The following is a 27675-nucleotide window of genomic DNA, read 5'->3' as shown; positions in this document are numbered from 1 at the left end:
TGCTCTGGCATGCTTTTATTGTCCGCTAACAGATTCACCTACACCTCTATTCCTGGAATGCTTAGCTGACTCTGCTCTTTGTTCTCTCCCCTGACTTTCTTTATGTCTCCACTTTTGTCTTCATTTTATTCTTCCTGCACATGATCCTTCTCTCTTCCTTTTTTTTTTGTCAAACTACTTTGTTGTCATTCACCTCTCCTTTCAACCTCCTTCCTGCATCTTTACATCTTCATCTCATTTGCCATCGCTGTCCTTATTTCTCTGTCGCCCCTTTTCTCCTCCACCTCCTCCTGCTGTCCCCTAGCTTGCCGCTCTGCTCCCAGCCCAGCAGCAGTTGCTCCTACAACAGGCTCAGGCTCAGCTCCTGGCGGCCGCCGTTCAGCAGTCAAACGCTGCCCATGCCGCTCACGCTGCCCATGCTGCCGCGCAGCAACAAGCCAACCAGCAGCAGCAGCAGAGCCAATCACAATCCCAGCAGCAACAGCAGCAGCAACAGCAACAAACCAAACAGGAACAAACTGTCCAAGCCCCGCCTCCACCGCAGCTGGCCCTGTCACAGCCGATCCAGCTCACAGCCCAGGTATGAACAGCAAGTGCTCTAATGAACAGTGTGTACCTTTTGAAGTAAGCGAAGTACAGCATGTGATTTCTTAGTTGCACTTTTGACACTTCTTTTAAAAATATTTGGCCATCCCTTGACTTGTCTGTCACCTTTAAGCCCAGTTTATTTGTGCAGTATATTGAGGAGTGTTTGTGTTTTCATTGCAGGACATCCAGCAGCTGTTGCAGCTCCAGCAGCTGGTTCTGATGCCGGGTCATCATCTCCAGTCTCCTGCTCAGTTCCTCCTGTCTCAGCCACCACAGGCACAGCAGCCGCAGCAGGGTGAGGTCCACTTAGGAAACTTCTGGTCTCCAGTTCTGATAATTACAATAAAGTACACACTTGAAGAATTAAAACCACCAAGAATTCATGTAATATGGTAAAGAATTTTTGTTTCCATACCCGATGGCTTTACTGGTGCATTTATCACAGCAGTGTGTGGATTTAGTGGCATCTAGCAGTGAGGATTGCAGACTGGAACCAAGAGGCAATGTACAGGGCTGAAAAATGAAGCCAACTCAAAAGTGCTAAAAGCTGCAGTTCCTTTAATGGCCACTTGAGACTGGCTCCGGAAGCAAGTCAATCCCCACAGCCCCCTGTGTTAAAATGCCCAAATTTACAGCAGTAATACATGTTTACAACCTGGTAACCTGGTACCTAGTAAACAGTTTCAGTCTCAAAAGCTAATTTCAACATTCATGGCAACTGTACAGCGGGCAACTAGGGTCACCCATTCACATTTTATCAAGGCTTAAAGTTACAGTGCTGGTTGCTTTGAGTGACAGGCTGTCTGCTAGTGTCCTCGGCTTCTCAGTCAGATCCACCCCTCGCTCCTCCACAGCGCCAGCCTCTCATCCAAATAAGGTCACTCCTGGCTCAAACAAACAAAATGGCAATGAACAAAATGCCGAGCTTGGGGCTTCGAAATGGAAGTCCATAAACCGATGGGTGATGTCACAGTAGCTACGTCCAATATTGCCTATTGTCTATGATTGCAACCAGCTGAAACGTCTCCCATGGGCCAAACTTGAACTCACGGTTAGGATTCTTTCAGTGTTTATTGTTTGGGGAACCAAATTATCCATAGAGGTCCAGGTGATTCAAACTAGTAAAATACTTTATAAAGCAGTTTCATGTTACAAATTAATTCTCTCCTACGTGTGTTCACCTTTTCTTTGTGATGATGTATGATTCAGAGGTTCAGAGGATTTTTACTAGGAGCTAAGTAGTTTCATGTTTTTTTTTTTCTGATGCTGCTCAGCTTGTACGCTAACTATGGTAGTCAATAAGGAAATGTGAATGGCCCTATCTAGAGCTGGTGTTTGGTCCTTTTTGGGCTCTGTAGATATGAGCAGCTCTTTCTAAGGTAACGAAAACACAACGATTCTTATTTTCAGGTGATTATACAAAAAAAATACTTATTATGTTTTATTTTATTTATGCCAGTATCTCCCCCTAAGTCCTACATACTGGACCTTTAATAATTTGATTGAGCGGTTGGTTGGTTGGATGATTGGTTTGTTAATTGGTTACTCTTCCTTTCACAGGTTTGCTCTCGACACCAAATCTGATCCAGCTACCTCAGCAAAGCCCAGGGGGGCTACTGACAACCCCGCCTCGCCTGGGTCTCCAAGCACAGGTAGAAAGTCTTTGTGTGAGTTTGTTCAGACAGAGAGAGAGGGAGAGAAAGACGGCGTAAAAGAGACCTTGAGAAGCATAATGTAAATACACCACAAGTGGTATTAGTTATCTTCATGCAAAACCAATAGATGTTGAATCTCTGCAGCACAGGTCTTTTGTTAGACTGATATTCACCACCATCACCATCATCTCTTGCAAACCATCTGCAGAATGCAAAACACTATCCTTCAGATTGTCTTCTGCTTTCAGAAACACTTTAGAGTTTAAACAAATAGCTGATCTCTGCTGCAACAATCTGCCAAAGGAAAAAGGTCGAGGTAGCTGCTTATTGGAAAATATATTCCATTGTGGCAGCTTCTTTTCATGAAAGACATAGAATCTTGATGATATATTCACTCAGCTCACCTCTTGTCCTAGGTCTTTATCCTCTGTAACACAATGCATGAATGCATCCCCACACATCCGAGGGCCGTTATAGATTTTTCAATAAGCTGTGATGAAGTCGTGTCAAACACGACAGCGGCCGCTCCCTGCTTGTTCATGTATTTTATTCACAGAGATGATAAATGTAAATGAGGCGCGTAGCGGCAGGTATCGTGCATGATGTCTGGTCAATTAGTTGATACTCCCAAAGCTCGCAGGGTCAAATTCCTGCTCTGACGTACTATGTGTCTCAGACGACCTGATGGCAGGCCGAGGTTAAACTCTGTCTACAGATAATATATTCATAGTTTTTTTCTCCTGTTTAGAATAAAAGATGTTTTTTGTGCATGATTGATGTCAAATTTGTTTAATTTGTCAGTGCACACAGGATCAAATTGTTGTTTTTATGCATGTCTCCCAGATGATTAAATCATATGTATTCACTGACCAGTCTATTTCAGCTCTGTACTCTGTTTAGTAGTCATGACAGTAATACATAATAAAAAAAAATATACACTATAATATATATTTTTATGTATATATTTTTCAATATATCATTTTAAACAAAATTACAAGGTACTTTACAATCAAAACAAATTATAATAGTAAATAAAATCAGAAACAAAACGAAACTAAATTTTACCATAATACCAGTTGACTTTGCAGCAACACTTGCAGGGTTGTGTGGGAGTTTGTAAATGGATATTTTAATATAGTTTTGCTGTTGTTAAACACGGTCCCCAGTGACTTTAATTCATCAAGTGTTTGCTGTTATTGGATCACTCAGAGGTGTGTAAGAAAAACAGCTCGCTTCACAAATAAAGCGTGACACTAGATGAGTAACTGATACATAAATGGTCATTTGGTGGGTGAAGTATTTCTTTAGGATTCACTTAATTTCTTCGGCCTCATGCTCAGCCTGTACACCAGTGATCGTCAGCTGGCTTTTGAAGGAACCCCCAAAACAATTGCAACTGATCATTTTATCATGAATGATTTACAAACCCTAAATATATACGTTCAATCAGCAGGTGCTACAGACATAAATCCATCTGTAAACATATTATCAGCAAGTGGTAGTGATTTTCGGGTCGACCCACAGCTTGCAGGCCCTGGTTCTAGTAAGCTTATTAGAAAATATTTTAATATAAACACATATGCACTCAGGCCTTTTCTCAGTCCTGACAATTGTGCTGCTATTATGAATAAAGTTGGGGTCGTTTTCGGGTGGTTAATTTACAGATATTTCAGTGCAGATCAAGTGCAATCAGGTGAAGCTGAAACAATTTCCCGTATTTTATTAACAGGATGCGGCTTGTGCCATATCTTTATGCAAGGATGGAGGCAAACTCTCAACTCATTTTTAACATTTTATTTTATTTATTCTTTATCTAAAATGAGTCCATTTGAATACATTTCTTACTTCTGTCCTCCCGACATTACAGAGGGAGAAGAGCAGCGATGTTGTGGTTGGCGGAAGCAGCAGTGGCGGCAGCGGCTCTATAGTCGCCACCGGCAGCAGCAGCGTTGGTGTTGTGACGTCTGTAGGAGCCACCTCAGCATCCAGCAGTGCCATGGCTTCCTCGTTGACTTCTGGCTTGACTCCTGGAGGTCACGGGAGTCACATGGGGGAAGAACCCAGCGACCTGGAGGAGCTGGAGCAGTTTGCCCGCACCTTCAAACAACGACGCATCAAGCTCGGATTCACCCAGGTAAAAGGGGTGATAAGAAGGTGGACAGGAGTGTGTGTGTGTGTGTGTCTCAGCTTAATTTCTGACACTGTTTATTTGTCTGACAGGGAGACGTCGGTGTTGCAATGGGTAAACTGTATGGTAACGACTTCAGCCAGACCACCATCTCCCGATTTGAAGCTCTCAACCTGAGCTTTAAGAACATGTGCAAGCTGAAACCACTGCTGGAGAAGTGGCTGAGTGATGCAGGTAAACGTCCAGAACTTATCAGAGCAGGTGTCCTTAACCTGATTGACAGCAGACACAAGTCTGCTGTCTGTAAAGAAAATCCAGACAGCAGAGTTTGTTCCCAGTAATCATTCATTTTGCATGACTAATAAATGACCTCCAAAACTTGAAAAAGTCCAAAACCAAGCTCTGACGAAATTGCGCGGATGGATAAAGTTATTGTTAATGGAAGTATTACTTAGCAATACTGTATGTCATTAACAGTTGTAAAAGTCTAAAGTTATCAGTGTGATATTTTTTGGTTGTTACCATGTAAGTGCAAAAAACTGTAGTTCTTTTACTTCAGAAGGCTTTACTGCATGTTTTCTTCCATGCTTTTCTGTCTGTTGGCCCACATGTCTTCATGTCTCTTTATTTATTCTTGCTCTCGTCTCTCTATCTATCTCTCTCTGACAGAAACCATGGCAGTAGACAGCATGCTGCCCAGCCCGTCTTCTCTCTCCTCCCCTATGTTGGGCATCGAGGGTCTATCCGGCCGGCGCAGGAAGAAGCGCACCAGCATCGAGACCAATGTGCGAGTGGCCTTAGAGCGCAACTTCTGCACGGTAGGACATTGACTTATTTACCAAGGATATAGAACACCATGTCTGTCAGTCTGGAATCTTTCAGTCTGGAGAGTGAGACTGACACAAAAACAGAAAAATGTCAACAAAAAGATATCATGGCATTCAGAGGAATCATATCTCAGTGGAGGTTGAATTTCTTACTGAGATCTGACAGGTGAGGTATTTTTCTAGATCTCAACTGTACAAAATGATGCACGTGGCAGATTTAAGAGCCTCATCTTTCATTTTTCAGGAAGTATTCAAATCTTTTACTCAAAGTAAAAGTCTTGCATACAATCATTTGAGAGAAAATGCTAAAAAAAACAAAAAAACAAAGCTTTTTAAGACTTTTTAGAACTTTAACATATGAACATTGTCTACATTTGCATGCACACTATGATGTTCCACTATGACTCAGAATATGACACCAGTCATGTAAACAGCATATTGCATTTGGATATTCCAGATTAGGCCTTCTTTTTTTTAAGAAACATTTTCATTTGGAATATGCCAGTATTATTGTGGTTTTAGGAGCATTCTTTGAGCACCAATACGGCACATTCATAACATGCATCTCAACTGGGGTTTTAACGTAGTTTGTAACACACAGCTTCTTACCTATTTGAGTCAGCTCTGTGTGTTGTACACAAACCAACTAGCTTACAGATTGCAAAACTGTGAGGTAGAGATGCATGCCCAAAAGAAAAGCCTGCATCCCTGGTCCAAACGAGAGACATCATCAACTTTTTAAACATCATGAAAGATCAGGATATGAACGGGTTCTTGGATATGCGCAAAGTTGCAACAGTGACCTTTTCAAGAAAGTGGTTGAAGGAATGGAAAAGGGAAACAAACTTTATTTTGATGCAAAGAAGCTAAAGTGGCTCCAGCTGTTCCACGGTTTCATATTTTGGCATGATAATCATGTTATGGCAGGTTAATCTGAGTATGCATGGCTGCATGTTAACAGGAATACTAGTGGAATATTCATTTTCATCAGCCATGTAAACAGCTTATTGTCTTGTTTGGAATAAGAAACACCTGGAACATTTTGTGCATGAAAACATAGTCAGTGTTGAGGACAAATAATCTAAGGAATACTGTCAAGTTGGGTGCACATTTGAGTGAATTGACTGAATTAGACAGGATGTTTCAGGCTTGCTAAAGAGTTGAAGGTATGCATGTAAGGGTTAGGCAAATATCATCACCCGTTCTTTCATCCATTGGTTTCAGTTTCTGCTCGTCTCTCTTTTTACCCATTAGTCTGATGTTTTCCTCCTCAGAACCAAAAGCCTACCTCGGAGGAGATCCTGCTCATGGCAGAGCAGCTCAACATGGAGAAGGAGGTGATTCGTGTTTGGTTCTGCAACCGCAGACAGAAAGAGAAACGCATCAACCCCTCTAGCAGCACCACCCCTCCCTTGCCCAGCCAGACTTCACCTGTTGTGACACACAAAGCCCCCTGCTACAGCCCGCACATGGTACAGTCCACCACACATCCACTGACTCTTCCTTTACTTGTTTTGTGTAATTTCAGAGGTTGGATATTTGTTTCCACAGATGGAAGTATTTCCTGATCTCTCTTTCCCTCTCTCCCTCTCCAGATATCGAGTCAGGGTCTGTCCCAGGTCACCACCTGTCTCAGCACAACAGGTGAGCTGTAATTACTGTTTGTGCCCGTGTAGAGTCTCGTCAATGAATTATTAAAGGTTAGAGCAGTGCTTCCCAATTGTGTTTTTGGAACCCTAAGGTCGGTCACAGGAAGATTAAACTGGTCCTGACGTTATTTGGAAGAAGTTGATACTTCTGTATTGTCGGAGCTTTTTGCTGCTTTGATGAAACACTGAAGAATCATCACTTTAAAAAAAATGATTTCTGTGAGAGGAAGATTGAAATAGAAAACAATGATGTTTTGTTGACAACAACATGGAAGCACTGGTCCCGTCTTGAGTTGTTTACCTCCATGAGTCATGGCTTGTCCTCGTGATTTATGGACCCTGGCTACGGTGTGAGCTATCCCAGGCTTCACAGATATGACAGATGGCCTGACAGGTAACAAACACAGCTGGAAATTTATCGGTCCGTTGAGCCGAGGCTAATACTTTCCAGTCGCAAACTTCTCTCTCCAGTCTGCAGTTGACTGGAGTTAAAGAAGACACTCAAAAAGCTAAGGATCCTGACTGCTGATTAAGAACTGTGTCACCAAAATGTTTATTTAATGCTGTAACTCATCTGCACGGTGAAAACAAACCTGCTACATGGCACCAACATCCCTCTCCTTCTCTTCCCCTCAGCCGCCAGCTCTTCAGCATCCTGCCCCATGACTCCTGTCAGCTCCGCTGCAGTAGGCTCCGCCTCTTCTTCTGTGACCCCACCCCCACATAGCACAGCTAGCCCCGCCCCTCCCAGCCTTGGGGCCCACGGGCTCAACACTGGGTGAGTGTTTATCTGATGGTAATAATTGAAAAACAAAACATGGTGGTTATTTTATCTTTAAAGGGATTTTATGGCAGCAGAGGGCGTTGTTTACTTCCTCTCAACTACTGCATTACAGACATTCCAACAGGAAATACACGTGGACCTATTTAGAATGTTTAAATCACCAAGTTTGAAATGATCTATAGACAGAATAACGATGACTTCACACTAAAAGTTACTTTCAGGTACACAACTGGCAGTTGATTTGAACTGCAGAGATATCTGAAATAGGCAGACTTGTTTATTTCTTTCGTCATTTTCATTCGTAACTGTAACATTTAAAGATATATAGTTAAACACTACTAATCTGATCTATCAGATGTTACTGCTGTGCTTATTTTATGTACCGTATTGCTTTGCTGGCGCCTTCAATGAACCAAATCTACCATTACCCAACAGCACCACCTCAGTGCCGGTCAGACTAACTGCTAGTTTTGGGGAAACTCAAGCTGTCCTTTCCTTTACTCAGTCACCTAACAGGTAAATCAGATCTTCAACCTGACGTTAAAGTATTGTCATTAATGGGAAAGCATCAAACACGCCTTTTAGACAACACGATTTTCCCCCGATACCTCAGCTGTTTTTCACCACCGTTTGCTCAGCACCATTAAATTATATGTACACGACACAGGGGAAGTTATAAAGAAACATGATTCGGTTTGAGGCTTTGAGCCAGTCATAATCAAAATGATGATAGGTGGAAGTACAGCAGGGAAAAAAAAACAGAAAACAAACTTTGCCCACAACAATTTACGGTTAATTGGTCAATCTTCTAAGTCATCAAAGCAGAAAGCAAGCTATGAAACACTCTCCCATGTCTACGTTTTAAATGTGAAAACCCTCTGCTCTTTTAGATTTGTATTATTGTAAAATGTATATATTTGTTTTTTGACAATTTGACATTTTATAATCCACATTTTGTGAAATAAGGCAATTAATCAAAAATAATAAGCAATACATTTTGCCTGGGTCCAGAGTAGACCTATGAATTCGCCCAGTCCACCGAGTTTGAGTTGACTGACTCTGGTCTGGCATTGTGACGTGAAACAGCAGTTTCTCAACATCCAGTGGGGGGACTAGCTTATTCAATCAGTGCCATGGGCGGGACTAATGCTATTGTCATTGTCATTAGTTTTTACTTTGCTCCGCTCCACTTTTAAAACCCAAGCATAAGCAGGTATATTGGTACGGCTGCGCATCAGTGTTGACTTTAAATGACATTAGACTCAGGTGGATATACTGGTCTCAAGTGATTGGTTGGAGAAAATAAAAAAAACCCTCCCCCATGGACATCAGTTAGAGGGGAGACAATGTCAAACTGAAGATGGAAACGGAGTGTGACCAGCTGACAATTTCATCTGATATCAGGCAAAAACAGACAAATTATTAATAAAAATGATAATTTGTTGCAGGCCTTAATTAAAAGGAGAGAGACCGTGTTTCTTTCAAAATAAAAGACTGACTCTTTGGAAAAATCTTATTTACACCTCTGTGTAAGAATGCAAAAATGACACACTATTTTATACTATCTGTATTTGAAAGGGTTTTTTTCACACATTTTGGAGTGTTTAGGTTGTTCCTGAATCAGTGAAACCATCAGCCCTCCATCAGCTGTAATGAAAACATGTTAAACTTGACATCACCTGAAACATATGCAGCTGTATGTTGCAAAGAAAAGCTGTTGAAAGGTGTGTCAGACTGCTGCCACACAAGTTTGACTGCAATTCTGCTCACACACATGGAGATGTATGTACAAGCTAAGGCATGCAGTTTTGACAAAGATAGACAGTGTCAGAGAAGCTGCTGGTGCCCCAATTACACCATCAAACACAAGACAAGAGACATAATTACACTGGGGTTACGTCACTCTAACCTGCTAACTCTTTCTCTACAAGTGTGAATTGTTTGTGTGAATTTGCGGTCCGTCCACATTTCAGGAACACATTGATGGGAGTAAGCACAGGGATGAACCAGGCCCTCATTGGCAGCAGTCCCCTGGCTACCATGCAAGGTGTGTGTGCATGTGTGTGTGTTTGTGTGTGTGCATGCAGACTGTCCCCTCCAGCCCAGCAAGTCTTCATGAGTCTCCATTTCTTAAGACTACTTCCCATTTCACCCTTCATCCATTCTGTCCAAAATGAATTTCCTTGCAGCTCTCAGACGACAGTAGCCAACAGCGAGCCCGGCTCTCACTCCTCCTCCTCAGCACAAACTTTTTGAATCGCTCAGTATGGTGAAAGATTCAATTTGATTCTCATACAATAGACTGCTATTATCACAGAGTGACAAGAGCCCCTTATGGCAAAGCTTAGGAGGCCAAGTCAGCTTACAGTAAACAGTTGAACAGGCACAATCCCCTCCCTCTCTATACCGAGGCCTGTTGGCTAAATAACTAGTTTCCACTCAAAATTCCCCTTTTTAAAAGAGACGATCTGCTGCCAAATCAATTAAGCATCACAAATAAAGTCTGTGAGCTCAGCTTTGAATCCGTCATGTGATCCATCTCCCTATAGCGCCGATTCAGACCTTCCCCTTTTTCTCCCACTCTGTTCTGGCGTCATTCAGAGCCGGCCTCCTCCGGGCCATGTGTTGATGAGAAGGATACAGCCTGTTATGGAAACTGCAGCTCTAGCACTGCCGGCTCTGATAGAGTTATAGGCTGAAGGAGAGAAGAAAGAGGAGCCTCGGTGAAAAGAGGGTTTGTGAAATGAAGTGTTGACGTGGAAAAGGATTTCTGGTTTGAATCCCTCTGGGGCCACACACAAGCTTTGAATGTTTACACTCGTGGCGCTGTAATGGATAAAAGTGTTGACTATTACACTGGAATTCAAAAGTCGGCAGGTGTCACTCTCTGTTACAGTGGAGCTCTGACTGATAGACAGCTTATTCTGCCGTGCTCGCTGCAGTAATTCTGCAGGAAAATACAGGATTATTTTCAGTGTTGGGATCTTATTTCTCATCGCGATATAACATAATGATGCCTTGAAAAACACCTTGTAATATCTAAAGTAAACCTCTTTAGGTCACTCATGGTTTTTCTGTGAACAGTATGACACATACTGATGATTTTATTTTGTTTTTCTGTGGTGCTACTTGATGTTGTGTGCAGATAGTCAGCAGAATGAGACAGAAGTTTATTTTCACACTTTCACAAGCATCCAACTCAGTATTCATCATTCATAGCATCATGTAGGTGGTTGTGTGCATGTGTAGTAAATAACTGTATCTCCATCTTCATCCTTTTGCTGACTATCATTTGTCTTCTTGCAATTTAGGATTTAGGATTTTTTATATCCAAATGTAAATAGAAGCATATTTATTTCTAAAGGTTCAGTTCACCCAAATAACTAATACCATATATATTGTATATATATATATATATACAGTATATATCACCCCAAATGTTTTCAGAAACATATTATAGTGTACCGTTGGCTGTAAAATGGAAAAGCTGGTCCGACTGGTCCAACCTGGCAGCCAGGTCACAATCTTTCTCATGTTACAACTAAACAGTACACTAAAATATGTTTGAGGTGGGAATTAGGCAATGCAGTTGATCAGCGCTGCCTAGTTTGGCAGTTTGACCGTCGTTCACGAGCAGTGATTGACATGATTGACAGCTGCTTTAAAGACTCCTCGGCTCTGATTGGTTGTTTTTGGTGTGCTGAGTTAGATTCTAGCAAATGCCATTAGAAGCAATAGACCATTATCTGTCTGTTTTATAGTGACAGCTTCAGCAAATGTGTCACCAAGTTATTTTCATAAAAGTCTGTCCGAAATTATTCTGATATCCGTTTGAAAATAGTTTTGTTGTGACTTGGGTGACCTGACCCTTAAATCATTTTTGCCTGCTTACTCCCAGAATGATTTATTTCCATTATATAAGTGAATGTATGAAAACTGCCAGTTTAGTCACTCTGCAGTCTTCCCCCATCTGCATCTCTAGTTACTGATGTGTCTCTTTTCTTCCTGTCTTTTTCTATCCTCCAAACCTGTCTTTTTTTATCCACTCTGCCTGCTTTTCTACAAATTTTCTTTCCTTTTTGTCCTCTGCCTATGTTTATCCATCTCTCCATCTTTCTCTTCACCTCTTTTCTGTCTTTTCTCAATTGCTGCTGTCCCATCTCTGCTGTTTGTTTCCTCTTCAACGCCACCACATCTACGTTCGTCCTGCTTTTCCTTTTACTCTTTTCCCTTCCGTCATCTTTTTTCTACCTCTCTTCATCATTTGTCACTTTGTATTTATCACATTTTTTCTTTCTCTTTCCCTCCTCCTTTCATCTCAACCCTTCTCTTATCTCTCGCTCCATAACTGTCCACACTCCCTCTATCTTCTTCCTCTCGTCCATCCCTACCAGCCCTGGCAGCCAGCAGTGGTCAGCTGCCCATCTCCAGCCTCGAGGGGGGAGCCGCTCACATGCTTCTGGGAGGACCTGGGGGTCCCGCTGTACCTCCTTCCCTCCGCCCCTCACTCTTCCTCAACCGCCCTACCCTCCTCCCCATGGTGACCGGCTCCATGGCAACAACCTCCACACCTGCCATGGGACTGGTCAGCAGCGTTGGTGGAATGTGCGGCCCCCGTCCCTCCTTCTCCCAGTCTCCGCCGCCCGGCGCCAGCGACCTCATGAGCCCGACTTCGTGTCCCGAGGAGTCCGTATCTCCTTGTTCAAGCCCCGCCTCCTTCTGTTCTTTCAGCGAAGCCTCGCCACCTCCTTTGGGAGGGGCCATGGCCGAGTGATCCCTCACTGACAGCCAAAGTTTCTTATCAGAGGAGAACGAGGAGGAGGAAGAGGAAGAGTTAAAGGAGTTTTAAAAATCTAAATTTACAACCTCGCCTTTCAACCAAAGCCATCTCTCTGTCTGATCCATCTCTGATTTCATCTCTCTCTTTCTCTGTCTCCCCGCTGAAGTCTTCTGAAGCCAAAAATATACACAGATGGATGATGGGAGGAAGCAAAGAGAGAGGGAGAATGGAGAGGATAGAGAGAACTGCAGAACGGAGGGGGGACATTTGAAACCAAATAATGATCTACAGCTGGAGAGGTGGCACTGAGGAGTGTTTTTGCTCAGCATCGGGGAAACGAACAGCATGCTTTTTATCGGCTGGAGAAAAAATAAACTTGCTGAGGGCAGGGATGAGAAGCGAAACTGTGTGTGAGAAATGGGAGGCAAAAAGAAAAGACTTGTTTAACAAGCTCGGAAGGTCATGTGGTTGCAACCAAATTTAAAAAAAAAAAAAAAAAACAGAAGAGAGAAAAGATGCTAGAAGAGAAACACACACTTACAAAGATGAAAACCAAAATCTCCAAATACCAAAAACTGAAAACCAAAAAAGACAAAAAAACAACAAAACGGAGAGAAAAGCTTTAGTTCAAAAAGACTTTGCATTCTGATCTGTCCAGGATCAGGTCAGTACTTCATTTCACTTCATGACAAACATTTTCCATTTCACTCAGGATTTCCTTTGTTCTCATTTTCAGCTTTACAAAACATCTATTTTTTCTATTAATTTCCATTAATCACTCTTTATGGTATTACAGATATGTAATGTTTTACAGCTGATCCCACATGCAGCATATCTACCTACCTCTCTCTTTACAGTGATGCATACCTTACATTAGAACAGGCAGCGTTTGTTTTCACCAGCCTGGGGTGGCAGATGGGTGGAGTTTACTACTATAATTACTATAGCATCACTAAAGATGCCAATCCATACTTACTGTAGTATACTTTGCTGTTAATGCCTGAGCTTTCTGGTATTCATTAAATTATACTATGTGGTAAAACCCACCCTTCTGGCATGTAAATTGGATAAAACCAACCGTACGTGTTGGAAAATCTTATTTGATCCAGGTAAAAATAAATATATTGGTCTTTTTTTTGGTGGTTGTTTAGCTGTTTTATTTACATCCTAATTTTCTGTGCAAAGAGAACATTTTCTATCAGGATTTCATCATCAATATTCTCATTGTTGTCTTTAGTGTTTGCTCAAATCGAAGTAAACACACTCAACAGTCTACAAAGAGGATACCACAGGCAGATGTGGACAGTCTTGGGATTTTATTCAGCATTATTTGGCTTCTTTTATTTTCATCACCCCATACACACCCATACCATCATCATGTCATCTTCCAGACTGCTCATCTACCACCAGACAGTCACTCTTGGATACCAAAGCATCGCCTCTGGCAGCGTTGTCTCTTGATTCGCCCGGGAGACGAGTGTCCAGACAAAACCTCAGCAGTGTCAAAGGGAAAACACACACACACATACACACACACACACACACACTACAAGCAAAAGAAAGAGTCCAAACCAAAAAAAAAAGAACAAAAGAAAGAGGTGAAGCACCGGCGTTCCCCTTACTGCCCCCAAACCCCTGCCCTCCATCCCTCCCTCCCATCTGCCCCTCTCCTTTGTCTCCAAAGATCAGATCAAAGGGCCAAAAGAAAAGAGGAGAAGAAGAAGAGGAGGAGAAGCGGTCAGGAGCGGAGGAGCCAAAGGTATGAAAAGCTGCAGGGGAAAAGCAAGAAGATAGAAGGAAGAGGAGCAGGAGGAGGTGCGCTCGAAGCGGCGGACCAAAAAACCAAAAAGTAACCCAAAACCAAAAGCTACTACTACTGCTACTAATTATGTATGAGTGACTGAACCGTAACTAAACCAAATACAAACAAAGAGGGGGAGGACGAGGGGAGAAAAGGGGGGAGTAAGGCCCTGTCTGTCTGTTTGTCTTTAGCTGTGATTGCTGTTCTTGTATCGACAGACAGAAATCGTTCCCTCCCTCCCTCTGCCAGCGACCTCGGCTTTGTTCTCACTTTTTCCTGGATGGATAAAATATGGAATAACCTCAACAAACTGACTTTGAGAATATATATATTTTTGTTTTTGCTTTCCATAGTGTGTCTGTTAATGATGTATGGATTTGTCTCATTGCTTTCTACTTATTATGCGGCGGGAAGGAGGGAGGGAGGGAGGGGCAGGGGTGGGGAGGTGGTGGTGGTGGGTTTTGGCGACGTGTTGCCTATTTTCATATCTTCTTGTCTCTTCGGTTGTGCTCTGGGTTTTTATTTTTTTTATGGTTGGAAATAACTGTGAAAATGTAGCTTCCAAGATTACAAAAAAAAGTTTTTTTTAGTTGATCCATTATGTTGTGAGAAAGCCAAAACTGAAAACCAAAAGCAAAACTTTTTAGACATACAACCAAATAGAACAACCAAACCAATGCACAAGTTGTACGTGTGGCTCAGCTGTGTGTGACTGTGGGAACGTGTGTGTGCTTGTGCGAGCGTGTGTCGGTATAAAGATAAATTCTCTTGCATCCAAACCAAACCGTAAAACACAACGCACTCTTTATGTCTCATAAACATGTTCAACAAACTAATGTCACCCAGTGTTTATTTTAGATACTTGAAAGCAGAACTCTGGTCATTTTCAACCTGGACCCGTTTCACAGAGTTTTCCCATCAAACTTATTGTCTCCAACGTTCTCTCCTGCTGCTTGGATCATTTCTAACACAAACTCCAAAAATCAAAGTGATCCCTCTGTCGCCTTGTGAAACTCAGCACAAGTTTAGTTTATTTATATTCAGATAACTTTCACTATTTATTTTTGCAGAGGGCTTCTGAGGCTTAACTGTACAGTTGCTGTTGTTCGTATCTTTTAACAGATGTTTATTTACAGAGTGAGAAGTTAATAAGTGGTGTAAAATACAGATTGACTTCTTTTGGCCACATAGCTCATTTTTAATGTAGCATACTTAACAGGCAGCCACTGTTTTCTATTCATTTCAGCACGAATGAAAATCAATTTACTGATATTTTAAACATAAGCAATATTGCTAATCCGTCATCTCAACTTTACGTCATGTGTTTCTCCCTGAAGTTGTATTATTGTAATGCAGGTGAGAGCAGACTCACATATTCCAACATGTTCTCACTCTCATCTCATCCAATACAGTAGCTTGGTCAGTGGCCTTCAGACTGGGATGCTTTAGGTACCCGACTAGCGTCGTCTTGGACGTTCAGGGATGGCAGGTCAATTTCCACACGTCACATGCATAGTGTCTTTTCAAAATAATCTTCCATGTTCATGGGAAACATTTGCTTGAGTCCAGACATTTGAACCGGCACCACTAGCCCAAGTACAAGTTCACTGATTTGTCTGGCATCGTGACATGAAACAGTAATTTCGCAGGTAAATAACAACAACAAATGAGCAATGCAGAGGTCCTCAATTAGCCAACTGGCACCACCGACAGGACTAACATCATTGTCTTGCTGTTGTCAAGCAGTGTGCCGGAACCAATGAGGAGTTATAAGAACAATGGCGAGCGCTGAGGACAAGATAGAAGCTGCTATCCGGACTGTTCTTAATTGACATGCTATCCCAATATCACCCGATATTGGCATGGCTACATATCAGTGTGGAGTTAAAATGACGTTAGATTTAGGTGGATATGTTGGTCTAATTGGTTAGGGGAAATCGAACCTCCTTCCCTTACAAAAATCGGATAGAGTGGACGCAATGTCAGACTAACGATGGAAACACAGTGTGATGAGTTGATAATTCTGTCCGATATCAGGCGAAGGAAACAGCTTTCACCAAAACTGTTTTAGGTTTAGGCAATAAAATTACGTGGTTAGGTAGGAAAAAAACATCATGGTTAGGGTTAAAATAAGTAAGTTTAACCTGTGTTTCTCACAAACACAAACACCCATCTCCAGGGTGAAAGTCCTGTGCTTGGTTGAGTCATCCACCCCTCCGTCCCCCTCTCCTGCCAAACTTGGACTGTCTCGCTCTTTATACAATGTCATTGCCATGGATGGGTTTGCATCAGAGTTAAATTAAAGCCTGGTATATTTGTACAGATGCTGTAGGGTGCCTTGTGTATCAGAATCAGAAACTGACGGCCACTGACCAAGCTGCAATATTTGATGCCCCGGGAATGAGAACAGGCTGTATATTAATTATATTATATTATTATTAAGTTATGTGACCTGGAAACCAAACCTTTTAACATAACTGTGAATAAGATAAACAAGTATGTACAGCACATCTAGATGATCATCAGTCAACTCTAATTTCCATTGAATGTATCACCAAGGTAGAGTTTTTAAGGATCAGTGATTTTTCATATTGTCCTGTTTTTAATAGTGAAGGCATACCAGTGTTCAGGTATCTAAAAACTGTTGATAAATTATCACCAATACAGTATATTTGATTTTACGTTAATGAGCTGAAACATGTTTCTTTTGAAAAGCTCCACAGTGAAGCAGTTGGCGATATTTTTGTGAGAAAAGATCACTCTGATGGAATAATAAAAAGAGGTCCAGGTTGAAAACAGAGAAAGCTTTCATCAAACACACACAGGTACTGTAGGCAACCAATGATAAAGATGATATGGGGAGGGAAGTGGGGGGGTGCTCACGTCTGAGACGGATTAAAGGCTGTTAACGTCCACTTTTAGAGGGAATGTATCCATTAGTTCTTCTAGGTTTTTGTAGGGGGGAAATAATCTATGTTCAACTGCTCTTACTTGTTGCTGATGTATAAAAAGGCTGGGACTATTACCTTTGATGATGACGACCGAAGACGACGACTTGATTTAAGAACCAAAAGCTTTAAAACTCTTTATCTCTCACGGGCTCTTTGTTGGAAAAAAAAATATTTGTATTTATTGTATGAGGGAGGTGTGTGCTTTTTTCGGGGATGGGGAAAAATGGTCCGTTTGTATTTTATTAACTTCTTTGTCTCTCACCTTTATTTATTGACTCTTTATTTATGTATTTATTGGATTCTATTTATGTCTTTCTGGATCTTTGTAATAGTTTTTTCAGGGGTTGTTGTGAGGCTTGTATCTGCAGAGAGAGGGGTGTTCTTGAGATCAAGACAAGAAGAGAAAATGCCAAACGAATGTTTCAAAGCAAAACCAAACTTAAAGACTGTTGTAACCTGAGACAGAGAGAGAAAGTAGCAGGGAAACTGTGACGGAGGAAAATGCTGTTTTAAAATTAACTTTGTGGGGGAAATTTGTCTCAGCGTTGACTGTCTGATATTTGCAATCTCTCACAGAACCTGGAATGTGTGTTACTGTTTTTTAATCTCCAGTTGGAAACATTGGGTTTCTCATTTTGGATCAAACTTATATTGTTTTCAGTTGCAACAGCTCTTTGTTAATTCAAAATGTGGTTGATTAGTGTATACTAAATGGAAAGGTACACATTAGGCTACTAAATTAAACTTATCTGCACAAAACAAATTGGTTCTTAGGTAGATGTTAGTTGTTACTAACTATTTACACCTAGTAACTGCCATTATGTAGCCGTTACATAGCTACCGGAACTAACTGAAAAAGCTAACGTTAGCTTGCTAATATACGACCTGTTTAGACGACTAAAAGAGCTAATATGCAGAATGGTTGACATATCGGATTTCACAGTTGATCACTCACGCAAATAACAAAATAAAATCATACCTACATTTACGAAGTATTAGCAGTTAAGTTTAAAAGTAAAGAAAAAAGCCCCTAAAACTGTAAGCTGTGGCCGTTAGCTTGTGATGCTAAGGGCTCATTTATGCTCAATGTTAGGTACGTATAGAGACACGGACAGAGACTTCTGTCCATCCTCTGTGCTCATTTCGTCCGTATTTGTGAACGTTTTCTGAAAGCTTATGGATATGAACGAAACGGAGCAGTACCACTAGAGATCGTGGGGGCAGTGTAGCCTACTTCAAGCAACATATGACCAAAGGACACGACAAAGACATTTCTAAAAAAGGCAGAACAGGACGAATTAGTGATATAATGAAAAGAATTCTCCCTTCACATGTCCGGATTCATTTAATGGCCATCTACAACACTACCTCTGTTAAAAGGTAGATTATTACAACCTCGTCCACCATTGCGTCGTTTGTTATTGTCTGAATTTTTTTGACTCTGCCCTGTTGTGCCATCAATTGGCTGTATCTATGCCATCATAAAGGATGCTGGGAAGTATAAGGGCAGTGATGTTTACAACATTTGAAACAGACATATCTATTTTCGTATGTAAAGGGAGTATGAATGAGCCTTGACTTCCTGATGAGACGGCGCTAGCCTACAGATGTGTCCTCACAAAGTCCTAATTACTAAAGTCTTCTCTACTAAGACATTACTTTTCATACTGGTGCAACCTGATCACTTGTCTAAAACTAACTAGTAGTTTCTAAGAACTTCACAAACAAACTTAGCGATGGATTTCACAAATAGCTTGTGCAACTCAGTCCTGCTGCTTCAGGACAATAGAGAGTCTGGTTTGCTCTGTCACTGGAAAGTAAAGTAAACTGACTATGAAATACTAACAGCTCAGTTTCACACACTCCAATCTGGTTAAACTAGTCAGTGTTTGACACGTTGTAACATTTGTCCTATGTTTGGTTTAAAACTCAACATTTCCATCCTTTTGAGTGAATTTCCTCCGTTCACGTCTCCTCCTCTGCTCTCTTAAAAGCTTTCTGATTCCCTCCGTCTCTTCTTCATAGACGAGGGGCTTTTAACTCATACCTCTGATACTCTGATGAAAAAACCAAATAGACACTCAAGCTTTAATGACAAAATAAAATAAAAATAAAAAAGAGATGTGACTTGTCTGAACTCAGGAGTGAGGGATGTGAAACTGGCCCTAGCAAAGTTAGATGATGGAGAAACAAAGATTTTCAGTTGTTCTTATGGCTTTAACCTACAGATTACACCATGTCCTCTGTGCTGAGGATGTGGCTGTTTTGTAGAGAGGAAGGTGTGTGTATATTCGTCACTGCTGTCGGAGGAAAACATTTGAACTTCAGGTTTTACTTAAAATACACGTCATGTTTTAAATGTGATGCTTGACCCTTGGGCTGTTAAATATCCACTGCGGAGCTTAAAAAAACGTGGATGTCAAACTAAAGTTAAGAAAATACAAATTTATATTTTTAAGATTTGCGTTTTTTGTCGTTTTTTTGTTTTGTCTCCGACAGCAGTGCAGCTCTGTCTGTGTGCCTGTGTAGTCCGACTCTGCTGTGGTGGACAGAGAATGATACCAAAGTTAAAACTACCGCAGTGAGACGCTACACTACCGACACAACACACACACTCACAGTCATTCCATGTGTATATAAACATTCAGGATTCTTGTTAGGGACCGTAACTGCTAAAATAAAAGGTATCCAGCGCCTGTTGTTAATATGAAAACACTGTCAGATAATAAGAGCACTTCAGGCCTTGACAGTTTTCTACTGTAGTTCTTCTGTGGCTGTGAATGTTAATTTTACTACTCTGCTCAACTTTCCAAGTCACCGTGACACATAAAAGACTCTTTTTTGGCCTTGAGAACACAAAAAGTAAAACCTGACAACAGAGTGAAAAAAAAGAGAGAATAATTTCAGTCGATATTGTTTGCCCCATGTTATTGTTCCTTTATTTAGGAGAAAGTTAAAGAAACGTTTTCCTTTCTATTTTTTCTACAATGCAGCTTAAATCCAAAGGTTAAGAGGACAGCAAAGATAGATTTTACTGCTAAAGAAAAAAACCTCAATAGTGAAAACCAAAGAGCTCCACTGTATCTTCTCACCTTGATTTACTTTTTTCTCCGCATTGTGCAACTCCCACGTTTTTATGGTGGCTGTAAACTCTAAAAGTATTCTTTAATATAGCCTAATGATGATGGTGGCGGTGATGATGATGGTGGACATAAAAGATGAAACAAACACTGCTCTGTAAGCTTCAGTATCTGTTTTTCGGGTCCTTTTTTCTGTTTTGAAGTATGCTTACAATATGCTGTTTTTTGACCTTGAGGCTCTCTCTGTCTGAGTTGATTCAAATAACCTGATTCTGTTGGAAACGTTTGGGTTTGAAACTGTTCTCTACTGTCCCTGAACTCATCGCTATCTGTGTGCCTGTTGTTTTAAGGGGCCAGGGAAACGGGGACAAAACAAACCTGTAAGTGTTAGGAATAAAGTGCGAATTTAGACCAAAGTCATCTCCCGTGTCTTTGTTGTTTGTTTGTTTTGTTGTTTTGTTTTTTGCTGTATTCAAGGATGTCACTGTCAAAATTGTAAAGGCAAAAATCAGACTCAATCAGAAAACAAAAAGATGATTGATGGGAACTATTTTCCTACCAAACTGCACCCGACAGCCATATCACTGCTCACCAAACACAACTGAGCTAGCTAACGTGAAAGTTAAGTGGGATTTATAGTTGTGCGGCAGACCCTACGCCATAGCCTACACACGTGGCCTATGCCGTTGTAAGCATTTATACTTGTGCAATGGTGTCTGTGTCACTCCGCAGTTACACCTCCAAAACACTAGTCTGCGGCGGAGGTTTCTGTGAAGTGCTGTAAAGTTTAGATTCAAAACACACATTAAACACAAATTAAACATGGCTTAATAGAGACAATTTCAAACACAACTATGCAAATCAGTTTCACTATAAAAAAAAGACAAACACTTGTCTTTATCTGGACACATTTTCCCCACAAATACAACATGCTAACGTTATTAGCACAAGCCTAGGGTATTTGACATTGTATAAATTAGCCTAGCAGCTAGCGATCTTTTCTTCCTCTCATATTAAACCAGGGACAATGGCAGACTTTAGCAAAGGTAACGGTACATAATTTGGCTCCATTTCAACTCACAAGGTTCACTCACAAAACAGCTGTCATACTAAATACATTTTCCAAACACATACAACACCCTAACGTTATTAGCACAAGCCTATGGCATTTTACATTGTATAAATTAGCCTACCGAAAAGCGGAGATTTCCTCTTCTGATATGAAGCCAGGATAAATGCCGAATTTAGCTACGGCGTTGATTCAACGCAGAACCATAAATTCCGCATTAGCCGAGGAGGACACCTCTCGTTGATGAGTAGATGCACAATTCCATCTTTATGGTGATACGGTTCAGTAGAAAGAAAAAAAATCTTACATGAAACTGCTCACAACAAGGTCTGTGGATTATCTCGAGTAACCAGGTCATGACTCCTGTAAAGAGACATTGCTGAGGAGGCTTTCAAATGTTTTTTTAGCACTTTGAGCACCACAAGCTGAGTGCCATCTAGTTCCATCATATTGGAAAGTATGCAGACATCTCTACGATGTCCCCAACCCTCTGCAACTCACACCAAAACAATCTATATTAAGAGCACTACAGGTAAGAGAAGACATATGTATTTTTGATTTGGGGTTGAATTGTCTCTTTCAGTTTCTCTGGAGAATAACTTTCTTACATGAACTTTGAATTCTTTGGTGAGATTTCAGCATGAAAACGGTTAAATTCAATACAATCTAGGTATAAAATATGGTGTTGTCTGAATATAAAAAGAACTGAGGCCAAGTACTCAGTCAGTCTCATATGCAGTAACTTAGAGGAATGTTCAGGTGCCCTTGAAGATAGAAAAGAAAATCACAAAAAAGAAATATTCTTCAGGCACTCTGAGGCAGAGCAATGATAAAAGGAATGTAAAAGTCTTTGACCCTCTGACCGTGCTGAAGACACTGTGAGGTGGAAACTGGTCTTTTTAAATAAAGAATAAAGCTTTTAATATACTTTCTCTCTGTGAGTGCCTGAGGAATGTTTCTTTTCAATACATCTATCTATTTGCAGGTTAAATCCAAAAATACAGTACTTTTGTATTTCCAAACTGCGGCTGAATTTTAGACTGAACTGTGTTTTATGTGCTTTCCTGTCTCCTAAAGGGTTGGGAAGGGTATTTTTGAACCTGGACCTTTCCTGTGGCTTTGTTTTTAAGGGTGTTTTCACACTTGGTCCTTTTTAAATGAACCGAACTCAGTCCTCTTGAAGTGGACCAAAAAGTGGACAGACAGAAAGGAGACTCATTTCCTCTTGCATCCACATTGTCAGTTCATATGAAAGAGGACTCAGTTCTCTCTCTGGTCCACTTCAGCTCTGATGGGGCCTCAGTCCTCTTTCTGTTCACACTGATATAGTTTTGTTTTTACTTTGACGTGGCACTGCAGTGAGGTTATGAACTTAAAAGTGGAGGAACACCTCAGCATTTCTGTGCCTTGTGGACAGTTGCTGTTTGATGTTTTCCTCAAGACATGCAGTTGTTTCATCGTCAGACCAAAGTACTCCTCATCCACTGGTCATGCTGTTACCTGTGGCCATGGTTCCATTGTGTTTATTATGCAGCCCACTGAAATAGTGTCTACGTCACGCCTGGAGGGCTACAATACAATGGCAAAAGACAAAGCGGACCCATGTTCATAGGGCACAGGTTAAGTGAACCGCACCGCGGACTTGAAACGAACCAAACTCTGAGTTCGGTTCGCTTCGCTTCAGAGGGGTCTGAGTTCTCTTGGAGTGTTCACATTTGCGCAAAAAATGCCGAGTCACCGCTCTGAGTCCGATTCGAAGGCTGAAGAGGACCATGTGTGAAAAAACCCTAAGGGACTAATGGAGACAGCAATGTCTTTGTCCAGTATTTAGAGACCACTGCAGCCACACAACAGGTTGCAATTTAATCACCACAGGCAAATGTGCACCATGAATTTATGTCCACTAAATGTGCTTGTTTTTGAGCAAGCACGTTTGTTTTCACAAGTATCTGACAACATCACGGCAAAGACCCCACAGAGAAATTAAAGTTTCCTGCTCATTCTGCCTTTAAGTTAAAGTAACAGTGTAAAATACTCTGTTTCCCATATGACAGTATAAAAGTGCAGAGCCGGTACCAAAAGTAAGACTTGTTTTAGAATTGTAATTATTACATTATGGGTATTATTGTTGCTAAGTCCCACCCCTTGAACATGGACCAGCCAATAATAGCATAGCATCAGCCAGCTCCGACTACATGGTTGTGCTCCATAGAAATCAGCGTTGCCAGGTGTACGATAATTATCATATTTGTACAATAATTTGGCCCTCTGTACAATGTACGATTGATAATCCCAAAAAAGGCCAAATGTACGATAATTTGACCATTTCATGAATGTGTTGTTGTAATCAGTATGCCAGAGTTTTTTTGTGAGCCCTGAAGGCATGCAGTGTACCCGCCCCACTAGGCGCTAGGACCCGTCAGGAAGTCGAGCGAGAATGAGATTCAAAACAGAACAAGAAGAAGAGGAAAAACAGAAGCAAGGAAAATGGAAAAAAAGTAAACCAAAAAAGTAAACACTAGAGTGACTATATTTGCCTATAGCGCATCAGTAGGATTGTTATTTTGGTTATGACGGATGTACGATAATTTCCCTCAAAATACGATAATTTTGAGTCTCTGGTATGATAATCCTACATTTCCCACCTTGCAACGCTGACAGACTCTCATGCAGTCATTTTGAGCTTTCCGTTATTTTCAGGCTGGTTTTGTGGATTTCGAGCTATACATGTTAACTGATGAGGTTGCAAGGAAATCTGCGTTTCTCCCCTTTTCCAAAACCAAAACCAAATCCTGAAAATTTGTTGGGTTAGCTAGCTAGCTTAACCTACACTTAGGTCTTCAGTCTTGATCAGTGATGTAGTGGTTCACTTTTACACTGTGATCTAGGTACTTTATGCTTTGGCTTCTACGTATCATACCATTCACTGTTGAGGCGTGCAAGAAAAAAGTTCCCTTGTTGAATTCAACGTAACATACGGTGAGTAACTGATGTACAACTGGTCATTTGGGGGGTGAAGTATTCCTTTAATATGTGCATAACTTTAACATTGCAGCTGGTAATTGTGGGCTTATTTTTTATATGCTGCTGGGTAGCTTGTGAATCCCTCCCCCGGACCAATATGGTCTTCTTATTTATAAAAATACATCATAATTTATTTGTTTGATTATTGTAGTGTTTTAAACTTCGTCAACACTAATAATCATACTCTGCTCGGACAGTCATCACCATGCTTCTTTATTTTCCTTTCTTCCGCTCACATACAAGTCACGTACTCCTGACGTGATTACGCATACACAACGTGTGTTGCCAGACACTACAATTATCTTCTCTTTTATTAATCTGAGTCTGCAAAGTAACTAAATGTACTAAATTACAGTAGTGAAGTAGTAGTGGTGAATTGTCTTTCATGTCTCTGCAATGTCTCACAGTTTTGGCTCGTGAAGAGTTGCTGACATAGCAGGAGGGTTTTTAGCACACATGTGCACTTTGCTTTACATTCTTTCAGTTACACATGTTCAGCGGTGCTAGAGGGAGACCCCTAAATGATTCAGGGGGCCTGGAGCAGGACAGCAGCCCTGCTACCTGCCAGGGATTATAGATATTTAATGTGTTGTTGAGCTCAGAGGGTCCAAGATTCCTAGCAGTGCCCCTGCACACTTTCACAACTTACTTCTGCCCAGTGGTTCCATCGTCCTCCACACTGTGTTGTTGTTGTTTAGGGAGGGAAGATCGAACTTGTTTTCTTTCCAAAAACTACATCTTCTCAGCCAGTTTCTACATGCTTCCTCCTCCTCCTCCTCCTCCCCCTCTCCCTGGTCTCCATCTTGCTCTTTTTTTCATGAGAAGGATCCAGAGTGGTTAGCAGCTTTGTAATGTCACACATCTGCCAAGCCAAAATCCCCACAGCTCCTCCCAAATCCAGTAAATCATACCAGCGCATCCAGCTCCACATACAGATAGCTGCAGGGTACAAATTAGTTCTCTCTGTTCCCTGTCCAGCAAATTACTGGGTGCTGAGAGTCAAACCTTTTGGATCAGGGCATGGGCGCCCATTTGCACTAGTAACATAGTAACCTGAAAAACACACTCACTTACTCAACGCCGTCATTTTGCTTTTAAATATCATTATTTTTTCCCTCAAAGACATTAAACCTCAGATGTTTCATGCTGTATTTAGTTTGACTTTGTCCCAGTCGTATAAAACATTTTCTCCAGCAGCTGCCAGCTGTGGTGAAATAAAAGGCAGATATGAGGCTTCTGTGTGAAACTGATGATGTGTAGTTATGACATTCAGCTACCTCCCTCATGAACTGATCCCATGAAATAATGACGCTTCTATTGGTCCTGGGTGGTTCAGATCTGGGTGGCCCGGTCTGTGTGTGTGTGTGTGTGTGTGTGTGTGTCCAGTCAGTCCCAGTCTCTCTTCTGGGAACTAACATGTTGTAACCCACAGGTCCCTGAGGAGTAACTTCGCCTGCTGCAAGGAAGAAACTAACCCTGTCTCTGTCTCTAGTAGATACTCAGTCCCAACTCCGTCTGTGCTCAGTCGCTCTGTAACCGTGAATGAACCTCTGTGTTTGCACCTTCACACACCCTGCGTGCCAGATGTGAATGAGCCAAATGTTTGGGAACCAAAATTAAAATACCAGGTGTGAAACAGCCGTGAAATCTGCGGCTTCGGCCCGACCACAGCACACACACTGAAGGGTGTAGCGGTTGCAGAGCAGCAGGAATGACCTGCTAAGGAGGGTTTATAACATCTTTATCTGTTTCCTGATCTTGAGGATTTAGTTTGAAAGTAGTTTTTACACCCCACACACCCCAAAACAATACAAAAAAAATCCCCTTCACAATAATTGATATTACTTTAACAGATCAGTGTGTAGCACTTAGTGGCATCTTGTGCTAAAGACTGCAGTTTGCAACAAATTGAAACTTCTCCCATGTGCAAAGCCTGAACTCCCAGTTAAAGTTCCTTCGGTGTTCATTGTTCAGGAGGTTTTAACTGGGGGCCAAATTATCCACAGAGATCTTTACCTCCCCAAAACAAACAGACCAGGTGATTCAAACCGGTAAAACACCGATTCACATACAAAAATGAGTGTTTTTCCAATGCTGCTCTTCCTGAACGGACTACTAACTACAACGTGAATGGTCCTATCCAGAGCCAGTGTTTGGTTTGTCCATCCTGGGCTACTGTAGAAACACGGTGGTGTAACATGCCAATTTTCAAGGTAACAAAAACACAATGGTTCCTATTTTTAGATGATTGTACACTAAAGAAAACATGCTTATTATACCATATTCCATATCTGCCAATATATTCCCCTAAAGCCTAAACATGAAACCCTTAAATTAAGTTTCATAGCGTGTTTGAGTTCGGTGATGACCAAACACACTTTTAAAAAAGGAAGAAAATGCCAGGATAAACACCAAAAGAGTACTTTAGTATGGTTTGACACCGTTTTTCTCATAATAGGGATTTTCTTTTAAATTATACTATTTTTTTCCCACATCGAACAACTAATTGAACCACATTACAGAGAAGGAACTGAGGCTTTCCAACATCAGCCAAATACTTTTCAGTCAGTATTAACCTTCCTTTAAAAATTACCACAATAGCCATATTTTCCGTCTTTAGTGTGTATTTTGAGATTTCATGTCTGCCTTAGTGGAGTTCTGCTGTTTTCTTAAAAAGACTGGAGTGTGTTGAGATGCAGTTCATCTCTTACACCACTAAGTGGCGCTCATTCACTGTAAAAAGATCAAAACGACACAGAGACTCAAATATTTCATGGGACCTTGAAGTGGAAATAGTTTTAAATGTGGTATTAATTGATAATAATATATGCGAATTCCGTCCTTCTCCTAAACTCAGGTAGCACAGAGAGATGCATTTGAGAATATAGTATCTGCATCATGACTGAAGGAAGTGTTTGTCACAAAAAAGTAAAGTGTAATGTTTCATTTGTTCACTGCTCCTTAAGAGGTGTTTACGTTATGGTCTCCTGTGAGTACTAATTAAGATTAGTGCTGCAAGTACCGATAATTTTCATTATCTACTAATCTGCCGATGACTTTCATGATTAACCGATCAATCATTGGCTCATCACAATTTCCCAAGGCCCACAGTGACATCTTCAATTTGCTCCAACCCACAGTTCAAAACTCAGTTTTTTCATTTATTTTCATAAATGGCAAATAAAAGCATCAAATTCTCACATTTCAGAAGCTGGAACCAGAAAATGAGCAAATGTTTAACATTTTTGCTTGAACCATGACTGAAAAGATTCATCAGTTATCAAAATAGTTGCCGATTTATTTTCTTTTGACCGACTAACCAATTATCGACTAATCTTT

At 41.1% G+C, this 27675-nt stretch overlaps 1 protein-coding gene across 1 annotated transcript in view; it reads left to right on the top strand.

Annotated features, from left to right (window-relative positions):
* LOC126384143 (POU domain, class 2, transcription factor 1) overlaps positions 1 to 20659 on the top strand; it is an 87901-nt gene extending 67242 nt beyond the window's left edge. Inside the window, exons 6-16 of the mRNA XM_050035078.1 lie at positions 305 to 580; positions 769 to 883; positions 2149 to 2240; positions 4111 to 4377; positions 4464 to 4605; positions 5041 to 5189; positions 6473 to 6670; positions 6794 to 6842; positions 7484 to 7625; positions 9605 to 9678; positions 12026 to 20659. Coding sequence (XP_049891035.1) covers positions 305 to 580; positions 769 to 883; positions 2149 to 2240; positions 4111 to 4377; positions 4464 to 4605; positions 5041 to 5189; positions 6473 to 6670; positions 6794 to 6842; positions 7484 to 7625; positions 9605 to 9678; positions 12026 to 12405 — 1884 coding nt within the window. The 3' untranslated portion in view covers positions 12406 to 20659. The remainder of the gene's footprint in view (positions 1 to 304; positions 581 to 768; positions 884 to 2148; positions 2241 to 4110; positions 4378 to 4463; positions 4606 to 5040; positions 5190 to 6472; positions 6671 to 6793; positions 6843 to 7483; positions 7626 to 9604; positions 9679 to 12025) is intronic.
* Positions 20660 to 27675: the final 7016 nt, after the last annotated feature.

The sequence above is a fragment of the Epinephelus moara genome, chromosome 22 (genome assembly GCF_006386435.1).
Source record: "Epinephelus moara isolate mb chromosome 22, YSFRI_EMoa_1.0, whole genome shotgun sequence".
NCBI lineage: Eukaryota > Metazoa > Chordata > Actinopteri > Perciformes > Serranidae > Epinephelus > Epinephelus moara.
This window is presented reverse-complemented; position numbering and strand designations above follow the sequence as displayed.